A 17,402-nucleotide genomic window follows, 5' to 3' on the forward strand; every position below is an offset into this window, starting at 1 on the left:
TTTCACCAAATTTAATTACTTTTAAGTCTATCTTGGAACAAGGTACTCTTATTTAGGCCATACCAATTAAAAGCGCCTAGATTAGAAATTTATGCACGGTAGAGTTGGTTTGACCACGAATACAATGGTACACGTGAGTAGGACTTAATGGGCCGAACAGTGTCGGCCCGATTACAAGTTAGATCCCTGAACCAAGGTGTCAATCACGTACGGTCAATCTCACATTTCGGATCTTACAAGATCACGACACGTCATACATCTCACTAATTCTTTTTGTCGTTTAAGTGGGGCTGGGCCCCGCTAGAGTAACTCCAAATATGCTTCCGTAACAACTATCAACCGATAGATGATCTCTCAACATTAAACGATCGAACGGCTGGTGAGCAATCACCAAAAGAATTAAAACAATCAGCGAAAGTGTTATTGCCTCTTTTTTGATAGAAAGAAAAAAAAAAAGACACTCAAAGCTCAAAAACTTCCCCAAAGGACAAACAGAGAAACTCCCGCATGTTCAAACGGAGGGTTTTGGGAGATTTCAGAGGGTAAAACTCGCCGAGAATTAGGTAAGAATTTTCTCAGATTTCTTTCGACGTATGCCTTTTAGATTTTCATTTCTTCTTCTTTTTCTTTGATCTGTGATTTCTTCCCCGTTTTTTTGGCTTTGATCTGACAGCATTTCAATGCTTTCCCTGTTTCAAATGTAGGGTTTTCCCTCTCTTCTTCTTTCATTTTTCATTTCTGGCTTTCTAGATCGTTTGATTGTTTTCTTTTCTGGGATTCTGTTTTTCGGTTGCTACTTGCTTGTTTGAGGAATAAATTGAGGTAATTGAAGGAAGTTGAGATGCTTCTTCTTTTCTTCTTTTGTTTGTCAGTCCTAAGTAGCTAAAAGGTTCTCAATTTCGCTTTGTTTTTCTTCTTGTTTGTTGTTGAATTAAATATACGAGGAAATCCTGGTGTAAAGGGGTTTCGAAATGACTCTAACCATTTGGGGTTGAAGAATAATTTTAATTACAGAAGTTTTTGGTAAGAGAAATTTTCTAGTTTCGTTTTATCTAAAGATTTGACCTTGTTTTCTAAGTTGAAAGCTGCAAAGAGGGATTTGGAAGCTCTTCTTAAATGATTAGACAGAATCAAGTCAACCTAAAAACACTGATTTTCACTTGCATGTTGTGGGGAAGATTTTTCACATTATAGTTGATCTACACTCATTGGAGAATTGAGATCATTTCTTCAAACTTGGTTTCTTCTATATTTGTTATCTTGCATTGGTAGGTAAATAAATCGGCTATACTATTGGTGACTAGTCCTTTTTTTTTTTTTTTTAACTACTCGAATGGCTCTGTGCTCTCCCTCACCCTGTCTTCTTTGCATCATAGTAATTGTTTTATTGTGTTCTTCAGACTTCAAGCTATATAATTTCGTACATCAACTACTGGAAGGGTATTTTTGGAGAATGATAGCGAGAAAGAGTTTTATCCGGAGTTGTTCCTTTTAGTTTGTAGTTTTGGAAATGATGTGCAGAGGGTTTTACTGTGCAAGCATCCGTTTGTAAAATTTTATTTCTGTAGCGTGAGAGAGATTCTATGGAGCAACAATTGGATCAGGATTCCATTCCTGTTGCTGGGTCATTAGACAAATCTAAGGTATTGAATGTAAAACCATTGCGCCAACTAGTTCCAGTATTCCCATCAGCACAAAACGTGTCATCTTTTTCAACTCCCCAAGGTGCTGCCCCATTTGTGTGTGCTGGTCCTTCTGGTCCTTTTCCACCTGGGGTTGCTCCATTCTATCCCTTCTTTTTTTCACCAGCTGAACAAAATCAACAGACACCAGGTGGAGTAACAAATACTACTGCATCTTTTGGCCTCAATAGTCCTATATCAACTGCAGTTCCAATATCTTCGTTCAGGACACCAACTGAGGGTACTTCAACACAAAATACTGGCTCTAGAAAAAATACTAGAAGTCGTGCCCAGTTACAAGATGGCTACAGTGATGGTCAAAATGATAATTCTCAGTATTATGGCATGGGTGTAAATGATGGGGAAGATTCAAGTAAAGTGGGTCGGAAGAACAAGGCAAAGAAGAAGACAAGGAATGGTCAGGACATTAATTTTACATCAGATGTTGATATTGATGCAATGCTAAATGAAATGGTTTCAACATACAACCTTTCAGTGTTAGATTCAAACCGACAAGCACATGGTACCATTGAAGCAGTTTCATGCGTGCTCATGGTATTTGACCTGTTGAGGCGAAAGATTTCACAAGTTGAAGAGTCTAAGGAACCGATGCCTGGAAGTATAAGGCGTCCAGATCTTAAAACAGGTGCATTTCTGATGACCAAAGGGATTCGAACAAATATCAATAAAAGGATTGGAACTGTTCCTGGTGTGGAAATTGGTGATATCTTCTTTTTCAGGATGGAATTGTGCCTGGTTGGGTTGCATGCTCCATCCATGGCTGGGATTGACTACATGGGTTTAAAGGTCAGTCAAGATGAAGAACCGGTTGCGGTTAGCATTGTCTCGTCTGGTGGGTATGAGGATGATACAAATGATACAGATGTGTTAATCTACAGTGGCCAGGGTGGAGTGAACAGGAAGGATAAGGAGTCAATAGATCAAAAGCTTGAAAGGGGTAATCTTGCTCTAGAGAAGAGCTTGCATCGTGGAAATGATGTCAGAGTTATTCGAGGGGTGAGAGATTTTAGTAACCCAACAGGGAAGATCTATGTTTATGATGGTCTTTATAAAATCCAAGAGTCTTGGGTAGAGAAAGGAAAATCTGGCTGTAATGTATTTAAATACAAATTGGTGCGATTACCTGGACAGCGGGAAGCATTTTTGAATTGGAAATTAGTCCAACAATGGAAGGATGGAAATGTATCTCGAATTGGGGTCATAATACCAGATCTGGCTTCTGGTGCAGAAAGTCTACCTGTCTCACTTGTTAATGATGTTGATGACGAGAAGGGCCCTGCATATTTCACATACTATGCTGGTCTCAAATATTTAAAACCAGTATACTCGATGGAACCTTCAGCTGGCTGTAACTGTGTTGGTGGATGCCTTCCAGGCAATATCAATTGCCTTTGCATGCAGAAAAATGGTGGATATCTCCCCTATAGTTCAAATGGGGTTCTTGCAAGTCAACAGTCTACGATATATGAATGTGGAGCCTCATGTCAATGCCCTCCCAATTGCAGGAATCGTGTGGCCCAAGGAGGACTTAAATTTCGGCTGGAGGTATTCAGAACTAAAGGTAAAGGCTGGGGGCTAAGGTCTTGGGATCCCATTCGTGCTGGAGCTTTTATCTGCCAATATGCAGGAGAAGTCATTGATAGTTCAAAGGCTAAGGACTCTGTGCGGGACAATGAAGATGGTTATATCTTTGATGCCACACGTTCTTATCCAAACCTTGAAGTTATGTCTGGTGATTCTGATGGGCCTCCAAGACTCCCATTTCCCTTAGTAATTAGTGCAAAAAATGCTGGCAATGTTGCTCGTTTTATGAACCATAGTTGCTGTCCAAATGTATACTGGAAGCCAATTATACGTGAAAATAAAGGCGAGCATGATGTCCATATTGCCTTTCATGCAATCAGGCATATACCTCCCATGATGGAGTTGACGTATGATTATGGAATAATCCCACCTGAAAGCGCTGATGGAAGGAAGATCAATTGCCTATGTGGGTCTTTAAAATGTAGAGGCTATTTTTGTTAGTGCTTTGTGAAACAGTGTATTTAAGTAGGGATGAATCTCCTGATTTGTGCTCTTCGAAATAAGGTTAGAGATCTCAACATCTTTTTTGCTACTTGTGTGTGGAGGTGCAGACTGATTTCTTGCCTGTTTCATGTTGCTTTGTTCTTAGTGCAAATGTTAGAAAGGAGGAGAGAAAAAAAAAAGAGGCTGCTTGATAGCTTACACTCTTAAGAATATATTTATCTGATGTTAATGACTCTGATCTTGATCTTTTAGATTGTAGGTAAAACAGTGGTACAGATTTCTTCGGGCATTTTAAATAGAGGGAACTAAAGCTGTATTTTAGTTGGTGTTTTTGAGTTAGCTTGGGCAAACTTGCATGTTGTAGAGGATTTGTAGTATTTGGGTTCTGGAATGATATCTTAGCTCAGTGTAATAGTTTGCTTGCATCAATCTCATTCCACATTCTGGCAGTATACGGTGTTATGGATTTAATCTGGCTTGGATTGAATAAGTTTCATATTTTTAAATTGTGGGGTCAACTCAGGGCAACCCTGGTAGTGACTGCTTGGATGTTTAGACCCTTCAAGGTTCTTCTAGGTTTGGGTCCTAAGTTTGTCTTTGTTGGGTGAAGTCTTTCCAGGATTCGTAGGTTGGGGGGCCATGAGCAAAATGTAGGGAAAGAGTGGGGTTCGTGACCCCGAATTATTAGAAAAAGGTGGTGGTGGTGGTGTGAAGTGAACATTTAAAGTAGTTGAATATAGCAGCTATATTCAGTGTATAAAATGGATAATCATGTTTGTTTTGTTTTCATCACCATGCCTTATTGTCATCTTTGATGCCCAGATGAAGTCAAGAAATGACAGGGACACTTCAGAACATGTAACAACTCTGGGCATTCGGTTTGTTGTGTTGTCTCCGCAGCAGTATTGACCAAGTTCTCACGAATGTCCAAATTTTCCTCTTTTGTTGTAAGCTGTAAAATACATATTTAATGATGTAGCTTCTGGTCTTTTGCCTGTTGGTTTAGCTAGATATTAGTTCTGTCTATGATCTAGCGGCATCTTCTTCTCCATGTGCGTTAGATGATATGCTTATTAGCACTTGCCATGGATGCTCTTCTTGGATGTGGGAAGAAAATGACAGGGTTTCTATTCATTATCAGCAACTGATGCTATTTTTTTTTTTTTTTTAATCTCTTCATCCTTAATGCTCGGCTGATTCTCCGTCCTTTTATTTAACCCATCACTGTGGCTCACAACTTGGTATGAGTTTTAGGCTTTTAGGTCATCACAATCTTACTGGATGATATGTTTCTATGCCCTTCTATAAATGAGTTTGATGTGATTTTAAATCTCTGGAGGATTTGAAATGTTTACAAAATGTGCTAGAATCCCCACTTGAATATCTTGGCCATCCTGATGAATAGCTGAAAGGAAACTGCTCTAGAAGTGTTGTGATAAAAATATTTGTATTGGTAATGGTTTTGGGTTGGATAAATTGTGCAGGTTAGAAGATTCAAGGATTGAATATACAGTTTCCAAGTTGTATCTAACTACGAGGATGAGAACTGATCGTCCTTACAAAGCAATATGTGGATCTTATGAAGAATTTCAGTTCAATTGTGTAGATTTTAAAATTATACTGATGTGATATTTGACTGGCCTATCTTTTGGTTTGAATTTATTTTAGCTTACCAATTTGATTTGGTGTGATGGGATGGAGTATTAAATGAATGCTCAAATCTTAAAATGCTTCGTCTATTGTGTAGGGTCCATTCATGTAAGAATGAGGTTTAAAATCACGGGTAAATGTATTTGATGTATTTGAAAATTGAGAGGAATGAGTTGATCCAAGTACTGTCTTAAATTTTCGATTAGGATGACTTTGACTTTCATTAATTAAAAATGGAAGATTTATACAAAATTTATTGTATTTAGGGTAATTTTTATAAATATAGTTAAATACCATTTGCATGAAGTTGGTCATTTTTTAAATATTTTAGATTTGTTTATTTGTCTTTCTTTTTCTCAATGCTGCGATTTTTTTTCGTCTTTCTTTGCGTATTTTTTTCGTTACGATTTCTTTCTACGTCTTTTTTCTTTTCTTCTTTTTCTTTTTTACATCGTTTAAATTTGGGTAATCAAATTTAAACAACTATACACAGAAAATAGCAAAATATAAAATATCTTGTGTATAAGAATTTTTCTTCTCTTTTTTTTTTTTTTTTTTTGTCTTTAGATTTGAGTAACCACATATAAACGATCGTATAAGATCGTGTATAAAGAATCTTGAAAAAAATCTTGAAGTAGGCAAATGTAAACAATTGTCTAAAAAAAAGTAAATAATTGTGTAAAAAAAATAAATCATCGTGTGGACAAATTTAAATGACCATGTATCAAAAGAATTAAAAAAATCATTTAGCTAAATCTAAACGATTGTGTATCAAATTTTGAAAAAAAAAGATCGTTTAGATTTAAGCCCAAATCTAAACAATAGTGACGGGACATTTTTGGTATTTTCCATCATGGGGTTTTGGGATTTTTTTCGTTTTTGAAATTGTTCTTGTAAATATTTTGTCATTTTGTTATATTTTTAAAAAGAACCTATGTATTTATTTATTAGAAATGTTTTGGTATTTATTATTGATCTTTAACTAATTATGGTATATATGCCATAAAATTAGAAAAGGTGTTAATTGAATTTAATTAACGAATATATCTACGATCTCTTCCCACCCAGTTATAGAGTCCATTTCTTGTTTTCATTTTATTTTCTTATTTTTTCTTCTTTCGGTCAGAACCTACTTATTTTGTTGTTCATCTCCTCGATGAGTTTATAATTTTTTTCATGTTCAATATTTTGCTCAATTTTCAATATCTATTTTTGAAATGATTGTTATTATGAATTTTAGTAAATGATAATTTTCATTGATTTTGGAAGGGATGTATTTCAATTCATAAAGATTATATTACATCCTATTTTCATTGTTATTCATATATTTTTTATCATTTTATAATCTTACACTATATATAAACTTGAGGTCGGTTTACATGTTTGTTTATTATATACCAGGCATATTATAAACGTAGATTATATATAGAGAGAGATATTCTTATCAGGTATGATCAAAGTTTCAATACATGATGATGATTTTTTCAACGATTCAGATAATTATATTAGTTATAGTGTACAAAATATTTTAGTTCATAAATAGATGGCATTTCAAGAGTTGCCCAATAGTTTATAAAAACTAGTTTCTAAATCAATCATTTATATTGTTCATAATTTTCGTAGAATTGCAGTTGAATATATTATATTCATGGGACAATGTTATTCTTATATTTAAAGTTTTGTTTCTAAATTAACACATTATATTTTTATATTATTCCTTGAATGTCAATCTAAAATTATACATTCAATATACGTTAGCATACAAAAATGCGATATATACAGTATATAAAACGAATATATTATAATCATTAACAACTAATTTTATTACCAAGTATATTATATAATTGGATTAATTAGATCTTAAGAATATATCAGGTTTTATATAGAACATTATTATAGTTATTTATCATATAATATGAGGTATATATAAGCGAAATAATTAAATATACATGCGTTATGAGAAAGTACGTAAAATATATATGTTGCTATTATGTAACTTACTAAAAATCTATAAATGTTATAATTATATTTGATATAAACATGGTATATATTTAAAATTAATAACTAAACCAAATAAGTAATTAATAGCATATAACAGTTTTACAATATATCATTTTCTATACCGAATAATATATGATATGTATATTTTCATTTTTCAATATGTTTTATCAACACAAAAAATAAATCATGATATATTTTTAAAAACCTATAGAATTTGTAGAATAAAAAAATAAAAAATGAAAAAAAAAACATATATACATTTGTATAAAACTCAAGCAACATAAAAATATAGGAAATAAAAAAAATACATGTAAAAAAGCCATATAACAATGACAATAAGAAATGAAAATAAATGAAATTTATATGGGAAAGAAAGAATAAACCAAATATTTACAATGAAAAAGAATGAATATGTACTTGTTGAATAAAATTTTTTGGAACCAATGCCACATGTTTTAGTTTTATTAGGACCGTTGGGTCAAGTTAATTATTTTGGTTTAATTAAATATTATTTACTTTGACATAAACTTAATTTAAACCAAAGGTTAAATGTGTCCCAAATCCATATGGTTAAGTCCATGGGTTTGGTTCATGGACCAACTAGGCCCAAGATCATATAAGCCCATTAGGAGAGGTCTATAAATAGAGAAGTTTTCTTCTTTATAAGGATTGTAAATTTTTACTCCAAAATGTCTAGAGAGAATTTTCTCAAAATGCAGAAGACCTCACGGTACGATATAGTTCGATCTATAATATTTGATTCTCTGATTCTCTCACGGTTATATGCTTACGCACGTGATATTCTTGAAGTTGAAGTCTTAGAAGAAAGTTTGTATCTTCTTCAAGAACGGTCGACTTCAAGAGTTCTCTATTTTCCTACCCCCGTCGCTCGCCGCCGTCCTCCGCCCAATCTCTTTTCGGTTTCCTCCTCGCCTCAATCACTGCACAAATATTATATATATATATATATATATATATAAAATATTAAAATATATTTAATATCTTTAAATTTAAAAATAAATAACTTGTGGGGCCCACATATTAAATATTAAATAAATAAATAAATATATATATATATATATTGAATATCTTTAAATTGAAAATGAAGAAAGCGTAGACCCCAACTTCCAAGCAAAGTCGTGTACATGACTTCCACAAAATTATTTTATTCTTGTCAATAGTTTGCCTTCTACCATTTTTTTACATTATTTTTTTAAAAATACATATTAAAAAAAAATTCGCCTTTTAACACAAACAAAAAGTATCTAAGAAAACACACATATTTGTAAAGGTTTGCGTTATATTATTGAACTAAAAAAGTTATGCGACTATAACCCAAATACAACCAACAAAGTAAATAAAAGTTATAGGTTTAAATTTTCAATTCATGTATTGTTGAACTAAAAAAATGTGTGGTATAACTCAACAAAAGAGGTGCGATTCTAATTCTCCTTCCTTCAATTGTTTCGAAAAGGACATATAACTTAACTTTCAAATGTAACAATTCAAAAAATAATTCATCGAATAAGTATTCCATGGAAAAATAATTTAGCATCAAGCAATATTCATATTCATTTCATTAACACAATTCCGAAATTCATCTTTTGTGACTAGTCACACCATAGCACTAAAAGGTTTCCATATTTAATTGGTGAATATAACTTACATATTCGTTTTTCAGAGAGGTTATAAATTATAACCAATTTTTTGCAATATTAAAAGAAAAAAAAAAAAGAAAAAGAAAAAAGAAATACATAAAGTTGTAACTTAAAAACATATATAATATAGCAGAAATGGTTTTGGCGGGTAATGCAAATGCAGCAAGATCCAACGACATCCCAACGGAAAAGCGCTTCACGGCGAAGCATCAAAACGAATTTGCCCTAAGCTTCTTTGGCCTTTGCAAAACCATTCTACACCTCTCTCTTTCTCCTTCTCTTCCCTTCTCTCTCTCTCTCTCTCTTCCCTTCTCTCTCTCTCTCTTCCTTTCTTTTTTTCCCTGTCACGAGAGGTTTCGCGGCGGAAACCTCGCAATAACTAGGGAAATTGTTAGAGAGTCTCAGCCACTGAGTTGGTTAGAGAGAGAGAAAAGGGAAGGAAAAAGAATTCAGAGCTAGGGAGGGAGGGAGACGACACGAGAAGGGGGCGTTTTTGTTTTTGTTTTTTATATTGTAAGGGTTTGAAATTATATTTTTCTGGGGTTGATTGATTTTGAACTATTATTGTTTGAAATTGAAAACCCATGTCGTTCTTTCACAGATTTGAAGAGGGAAATTGAAAGGGGAGTTTTTTTTTGTTTGTTTAATGTGGGTATCTGTGAATCACTATCACGAACACCCTAAGATTTTGTGTTTTCCATCAGACAAAAGAAATTTCTTTTAGAAATTATGAACGAAGAACCGGGTTGGGATGGTTCTCCCTCTAATGCCATTCATATTCCTTCTCATAAACCACCTCAAAGGAGGCTCTACCATGTCTGGAAAGGAAACAACGTAAATTTCTCTCTTCTCTGCTTTCTTTGTTAATATGTTATTAGTTATTTTGTTTTTGAATCCAATGCAGCCCATTGGGTTTAATCTATGGCGTTATTTCGATCTCCCTTAATCACTGTTCAAATCTTTTGCACTTTTCTTAGTAGTTAGCTACCTGGGTGAGATTATTTTCCCTTTTAGTTTTTGAATCATATGCAGCCATTGGGTTTTAATCATTAGTGCATACCTGTTATAAGGATCCCCTTTGACGAACTTTTTCTTTTTCTTTATCTTTTGATGTAGTTATCATCTTATTCCCTCTAGTTAGTTACATGGTGAGGTAATCGCTGCATCCATTATCTCTCTTTCATTTTTTTGTTCTTAATTTGTTGTTAGGAGTTGCCCTTCAAGTTTCTGAATTTAATGAAGCCGTTGGGTTTTATTATGTATATCTATTATAAATTTTTCTTGATGAATGATGATCGTGATTTATCCTTAATTCATTGAATTCAATTGTTTGAACTTTTTTTTAATTTATAAAATTTGTTCTCTGTAATTTACCTTGCTCAGGGTAATAGAGGCATTCATTATCTTTCTACCCTTTTCATTTGTTCCTTAATTCTTTTAAAAGCTACTTGATCTTTTTAGTTTTTGAATCCAAGATGTCTGTTGTAAGGGCCTCCCTTGGTAATCATGTGATATCCTCAATTCTATGGATTTTGCTGTTTGAACCATTTTATACTAAATAATCTATTTACTATAATTGTGTGAGATACTATATCATATATGCAGTAATTGTCTCTGCATCTATTTTTCACCCATTTAATTTGTGCTGTTTTTCCTTTTCCTTTAGAATCTAATGCAGCCATTTTTCAGTGCAAATCCTTTATGAAGATTCTGTTAAATATTTATTAAATTTGGTAGTTTTCAATGTTCACAGAAGAAGTTATTATTGTAAATGTATGGTTGTTAGAGAATAGAAAGGATCCTTCATTCCAGTATCTTATAAGTTTTTGCTGTTTAAGGCGGTGCTGATTCTGGTACTGATGCATACTCTTTTGTCTGCTAGAAATTCTTGTGTGGTGGGAGGTTAGTTTTTGGTCAAGACGGTGCATCGCTCTTTTTAACATCATTTTTAATCGGTGGTCCTGCAATAACATTCTGCATACGAATGCTAGTGGCAATCCGTAGTGCTAATCAACCTTTTCACTTTCCTGCATTGATTGGAGGAATGGTTCTTACAGTTTTGGTTTGTGAAAGGCTGACTTTTTCTTGTCTAATTTAAGCTCTTCAACAACTGATGGACCAAACCTGATCAGTAAGTTGTTTTGTGCAGGATTTTATTTTTCTCTTCTTGACTTCTGGTAGAGATCCCGGGATCATTCCAAGAAACTCGATACCACCTGACTCAGAAGAAATAGACATGACCACCCCTTCTATGGAGTGGGTGAATCACAAGACGCCTAATCTGAAAATACCCCGAATAAAGGATATAACGATCAACGGATACTCGGTGAAAGTGAAGTTTTGTGACACTTGCCTTTTATATCGTCCACCACGGGCTTCTCATTGCTCTATCTGCAACAATTGCGTTCAGAAGTTTGATCACCACTGCCCGTGGGTAGGTCAGTGCATTGGGCTGGTAAGTCATCCTGAAGTATGGGATTCAACCTTTTATGATAAAAAGAATAAACGACCGTCTACTAACCAAGCATTATGTGAATGAACTCTTCTTGGAACTTGACTTGTTCTTTAAATATTTTATATCATGTTTGTTTGCAATGATTGTGGTAGCAGTTCACTTTTGTACAAGGCTTGCTGATTGAAGCTGAGTTATTTGCCATTTGATTCTGATATCGTTTTTCAATATCTCTTGACTACTTTCTGCTACTTAAACATGGAGTTCTTCAACTGTTTGTGAAAGCACATCAAATAGTAGCTTTGAACGTGCTAGTAAATATGTTTGCTTGCAACAAATTAACCATTTCTCATTTTCATTTTGTTGCAGAGAAATTATCGATTTTTCATAATGTTTATATCAACATCTACCATTTTGTGTATATACGTCTTCACATTTTCGTGGATTACCATTGTTCGACAAACTGGGAGCGTATGGAGTGTCATCTCAAATGATATCTTGTCAGTTATCCTTGTTGTATACTGCTTTGTATCTGTCTGGTTTGTCGGAGGGCTGACAGTTTTCCACATCTATCTAATGTGTACCAATCAGGTAGAGCTTTATGTTTTTAGATATAACACCTGTATTTATCTTACCGAATATGTGATCCATGAAAGTGTCTAAACCAAATATAAATATGTGGTTTTAGTCATGGATAAAAGCTTTCTATTTTGTTCAATATGACTCTGAAAGTATTTGCATACATAACGCACTATTCTTGGTTGCATTTTGAACGTTAATCTTTTTGCAGACAACTTATGAAAATTTTCGTTATCGCTATGATAAGAAGGTCAACCCCTTTACCAAAGGGCTTGTTGGAAATCTGAAGGATGTTTTCTGGTCTAAGATCCCTCCTTCAATGATTGATTTTCGAGCATGGGTGACAGAAGACGAAGAAGCCAGCCTACAATACAGTGCTTCTTCAACCAATAGGGGCTTCATCATCTCAAAGGACAAATTTGACTTGGAAATGGACATGATGTTTCCCAAGGATGGTAACATGAAACTTCCTAATATGTTGCAAAATTTGGATTATGCGGATATCGATGATGATTTGAAGAAAAAGGATGTTGTAGACCGAAATATTGCATACGCGTTTCCTTCTATGCAAGAACGGGCCTTGCAAAATTCGATGTTAAACGATATGAATGATAAGAGAACTCAGTAGTGCCGTAAAATTCAATCTCATCACCTCCAAGAATCTTGGAGACAAAGGTATTGCTTCTTGCTTTTGCTGCAAAGTTTGGTTCGATGAAGCACGGTTAAATTTCTCCCAGGCGTGCCAAATTGAAATATTTAGTAGGATAGTCTATACATTCAAATTTATTTCAAGCTGCCTGATGCACACATGCGTTATTCTCAGGTCTCGTGGAGATATTTCCTCCGAAGCGATAGTAAACGACGGATTGAGCATTGATGTCGAGTTGTTTTGAATAGGGATTAACTCTTAAATGGATTTGGGTGTGGATTTAATGAGGAAGTGATCGTAAGTAATGTGTAGAAAGTCTATTTGCCTCTTCATATCTATGTTCACCTAAATCTATTATGAATTGACTCAGTGCCAAAAGAATTTGAAGAAAAAAGAAACTTGTACCTTGTTTATAATAGTTAATTGAGCTTAATGTTGAAGAAAATATTTTGATTGTGGTGTAACATGTACCTTTTGCATGACATTCACTTTCTCTTCTATTCTTAACTTATTTTCCATTTGGTTGATAGATTTGTTTAGATTGTGAAGAATCTGAGTCAGTATTTATGTTCTCCATTTTCCTTTTTGTTGAATATATTGCTGTGATTAAGACTAAGATGTATTTTATACAATTTTTCTTTTTAAAATAAATTTTTAACAACTTGCTTTTGAAATTTGGCCAGGAAATCAATACTTAATAAAGTTGAAAAGGCAACTAAGAATTAGAGAGAAAATGCTAAAGTTTAAGGTCTTAGTTTTTTTTTTTTTTTTTTTTTTTAATTTGTAGTTTTTGAAATTTATGTCTGCCATCTTACATTTTTTCACTCTAGTTTTATTTTTCTCAAGAAACATTTGTTAAATTTTAAGACAAAAATGAAACTATAAGATTTTGTTTGATTGATGACTATTTGGTTTTTGGAAATTTAATTTGGGTTTTTCTTAGTAACATTGTCTACTTTTTAGGGTGTTTTTAAAATCCAACCCAAGTTCATTATTCTAAAACAAATAGTTTTTTAAAAACTCTTTGAAATTTAGATATGAATACTAGTGTTCTCTTGGAAAAGATGGAAAATGAGAAATCAAAGTATAATTTATAAAAATCAGATATGAAGTTTAAGAATGGTATTTTTTTCCTTCCTTTTTTTTAAAAAATTTTCTTGAATTTTGGAAATAGTTTGATTTGATTAAAAAGCAAAGAAATAGGTGATAGGGAAATTGTCAAAAATAGAAAAACAATAATAAATTTTGTCTTAAATAAGATAAGGAAATCAAGGTAAAATAGTTATCTAAATATAAATTTAGACAAATATATGTTCTAAACTACGTGCATTTAGTCACAAGAACAATATTTTGATATGGATTAAAAAAATGAACATAGTGTAATTATTATACATCTCACAGCAATCACAAGTATAAAAATATGTACATACATATATTAAAAAAACAATCAAGAAAAATATGTAATGCGATAAATTTTGATTAAACAATTGAACAAGTGAAATAGAAAGTAAAATTTGTTGTAAGAATTTTATTTGATAAGACAATCTATTTCTTACCTTTATTATTGCTATACGATTGGAAAGGTATGTCTTAGTACCTATAACAAAATTGAAGCTTTGTCCGTTATTGGGTCCACGTAAATGAATTGTGAATTTTGCTCAAGTAAGTCGCATTTCCTTTTCTAATTTCTTTAAACTTAGTTTTTAGATTTTTTTTAAAATTAAATATTACACTTAAAATGGGTTTTTTTAAAATATAAAACAAACGGATAAAATATTTATACTAGCAATTTTGAAAACAGAAAAATGCTACGTGTCTACAATGAAAAATATAAAAAATAACCTAGTCAACAAGCCATTAATTGGCCAAACGCGCATGTGTAATTCTTCTTCTAAACAATTATGATACGTGATCGTGTAGGAAATGATACACGATCGTGTAGTTCTTTAAACGATGGGAAAAATGTTTCGTGTAATTCTTCTTTTAAATGATCATGATCGCAATCATGTAGTTCTTTTTAATAATGAAAAAAAAATGTTCGTGTAATTCTTCTTCAATATGATCATGATAATCGATTTTTGTAGGAAATGATACACAATCGCGTAGAAAATTTATGCATGATTGTATAGTTCTTTTTAAAGATGGAAAAAATGGTTCGCGTAATTCTTATTCTAAACGATCTTGAAACAGTTTAGAAGTATTTTGTTTATAAAGTATTTTGTTCCTTTTTGAAACAGTTTGAAGTGTCCCTCATGCTCGCAATCCCAACTGAAGTGGGAATGTCATACTTTGCACCATTCATCGAGACAGAAAAAGATATACTCAAAGAAGCAGAAGATGAGCTTTGAAAGACCAAGAATTCTGACCACATAGCCCATGTTTCACTGAATAGAGGCATGCCCTCTACAAGTGGGATTGATGTCCTGACGAAAATGGTAGAGAAGATTGAGAATAGCCAAAAAAAGGATGGAGACAAGTGTGGAAAGTATTCTTGAGTTTCTTAAATCTGTAGAATTGAGAATGAATAACCGGTTTGAAGAACTAGGACAGAAGATGAATGGAATAATAGAAGCAATAAGAAGCCAACAACGTAGTTCTTCGGGTGGCCAATACACCCATAAATTTATGGTAAGCATATTGTGTAGACTTTAATAGTCTGTGTGCATGAATCTAAATCTTAACAAATACAGTGTATCTGGTTTGTATTTGTTGCGTAGGGAGCAATGGCGTTTGAAAAGCACCTTGAGAAGGTGGAGGAGGACCAAGAAGAAGATGATGTTGAAGATTTGAACTTGGATTCAAGCAATCCAACAGTGCTTGGAAAAAGGGATGACGATGAAGACAAAGACGAAAAATGGCTTACGGATGAAAGTCGAGCAGAAAGTTCGAGAGGGCAAGATGATGGTCAATCTAAAGTGGCAAAATCAGAGACACCACCAACAGCCGGAGATAAAGATTCTTCGCCGTATAAGGCAAAGAAAAAAATGAAACTGTTGAAGATGTGTATAATACATATTATAGACTAATATATTTATATACTTGTAATAGGCCACGGAGGAAACAAATGAGAAGATAAACAGGCTGATACGATCAATCGATGAAAGTGTTATATATAACGAGATCAAGAAGAAAGAACACATGAGAAGAACGATATAGTTGTGGATGTGTGTATGTTTATTATACTAAGTGACTATTAGTTTAATGACTATAATATAAACTATATTGAATTTGTACCTTTAACTGTAGTAGTAGACTCACCATATTAGGAAGTGTGTGACAATCGATGATATGAAAGTTTTTTTGAGTTATCTACAAGTTGCTATTGTTTTCTGTAATGAATTATGGTAATTACATAGTATATGTTGATTACAGTGTTATTCTGGGTAATTGTCATTATGAATATCATTGAATGGGTTGCTGTGAGACAATCGTTATGAATATAATTGAATGGGTTGCTGTGAGATATTTATCATTATGAATATCAGTTAATGAACAGAAGGTATAATATTGAATGAATGTATAATCTTATTAATCTAATGTTAGGAAGGCAAGATTAGTTATTTTTCTAAAGTAATTTAGACAATAAAGATGTTAAAATTTCAAAAAGAGTATCCTTTGCTCTGTTCTTCGTTGAAGTTTACGTTTACGTTTTTACGGTCATGAACGTTCTGGTTGATTGTCTTCCGATGAATCTTCTCTTTTATTTTTCCTTAATTACGGTTGATTGGCAAAATTAAAGATAGACCACATTATATTAGGCATGATTTTAGGGAGGGTTGAGATTTGAATCTAAACTTAACTGTTTGCATTATATTTGCCATGATTTTAGAGAATGGTTGGTATTTGAAATTTGAATCCTTTAAATATTTTGGGTTACTTTTTAAATTGTTTTTGTTAATAGTTAATTATTGCATTATTTTTGCCATTATTTTAGGACGTATTCACTTTTGAATGATACATTCCAAAATTTCAACAATGAAGATTTGAATCATTTTTTCATTAATTTCTTATTTTTTATGATAATAAACTATTATTGCATTATATAGTTTTGGATCTATAATAGTTCGAATATATAATTATTGCATTAAAAAAATTAAATAATTGGGGTTATGGTTCATTAATTTGAAGTTAAAAATCGAAATAATTAGAGGATATTGAAACCAATTGAATATGTTTAGGGATCTATGAAAGAATATAAATTTTTTTTTTGATTTAGTTAATAATTATCATAAGTGGGTGTGTTTACAAATATATTGTAATCGAATACGTGATATTTTATTTAATTTTTCGACCTCGTTAAATATACTGTATTTGTGATTGGATAGTTCTCATCGGTCGAAGGCAATTTCGAACCAAAAAATGGAAAACTATTTAAGACAGTTATTTTTAAATAAGAGTTTGGTATTTTTAAAATTTATATTATTATATTTGCCATTTTCACGAATTCCCGGTAAATATACCACCACCGGAAAGAATCCCACGTCTGTTAAATGGCAACCACACGCCTTTTAATTTAATTTTCTAAAAAGAAAAAAGAAAAATAGGAACCGCATATTTATGTGATGACATGGCATTATCAGCCCCATCGAGTAATCAGGAAAACCAATAAATACACGCCACGTTTCAATATCATTTAGCAAAAATCTTCAATTTCATTGGATAGATTATATTACATCACTATC

General features: G+C 32.7%; 2 protein-coding genes across 5 annotated transcripts; both read left to right on the forward strand.

Moving 5' to 3' along the window:
• Nucleotides 1–374: 374 nt before the first annotated feature.
• On the forward strand, nucleotides 375–5,422 carry LOC103502895 (histone-lysine N-methyltransferase, H3 lysine-9 specific SUVH1-like). 3 transcript variants are annotated; one of them, XR_540674.3, is made up of 3 exons: nucleotides 375–563; nucleotides 1,401–3,791; nucleotides 4,554–4,893. XR_540674.3 is itself a non-coding variant. In XM_008467016.3 (2 exons), the coding sequence occupies exon 2, from the start codon at nucleotides 1,584–1,586 to the stop codon at nucleotides 3,726–3,728; it is 2,145 nt and encodes a 714-aa protein (XP_008465238.2). In that variant the 5' UTR covers nucleotides 401–563; nucleotides 1,401–1,583; the 3' UTR covers nucleotides 3,729–4,893. The 3 variants fall into 3 exon arrangements, 1 of the variants encoding a protein (XP_008465238.2); XR_540675.3 differs by lacking the exon at nucleotides 4,554–4,893 and adding an exon at nucleotides 5,216–5,422 and having other exon boundaries at nucleotides 401–563; XM_008467016.3 differs by having other exon boundaries at nucleotides 401–563; nucleotides 1,401–4,893.
• A 3,703-nt stretch (nucleotides 5,423–9,125) lies between these two features.
• On the forward strand, nucleotides 9,126–13,202 carry LOC103502894 (probable protein S-acyltransferase 1). Of its 2 annotated transcripts, XM_008467015.3 has the most exons (6): nucleotides 9,130–9,874; nucleotides 10,923–11,102; nucleotides 11,190–11,495; nucleotides 11,862–12,083; nucleotides 12,283–12,746; nucleotides 12,895–13,202. In XM_008467015.3, exons 1-5 carry the CDS (start codon nucleotides 9,770–9,772, stop codon nucleotides 12,697–12,699), a joined length of 1,230 nt encoding a protein of 409 aa, XP_008465237.2. In that variant the 5' UTR covers nucleotides 9,130–9,769; the 3' UTR covers nucleotides 12,700–12,746; nucleotides 12,895–13,202. The 2 variants fall into 2 exon arrangements, with proteins under 2 accessions (XP_050944171.1, XP_008465237.2); XM_051088214.1 differs by lacking the exon at nucleotides 10,923–11,102 and having other exon boundaries at nucleotides 9,126–9,874.
• The last annotated feature ends 4,200 nt before the right edge of the window (nucleotides 13,203–17,402 follow it).

The sequence above is a fragment of the Cucumis melo genome, chromosome 8 (assembly GCF_025177605.1).
Source record: "Cucumis melo cultivar AY chromosome 8, USDA_Cmelo_AY_1.0, whole genome shotgun sequence".
Lineage (NCBI taxonomy): Eukaryota > Viridiplantae > Streptophyta > Magnoliopsida > Cucurbitales > Cucurbitaceae > Cucumis > Cucumis melo.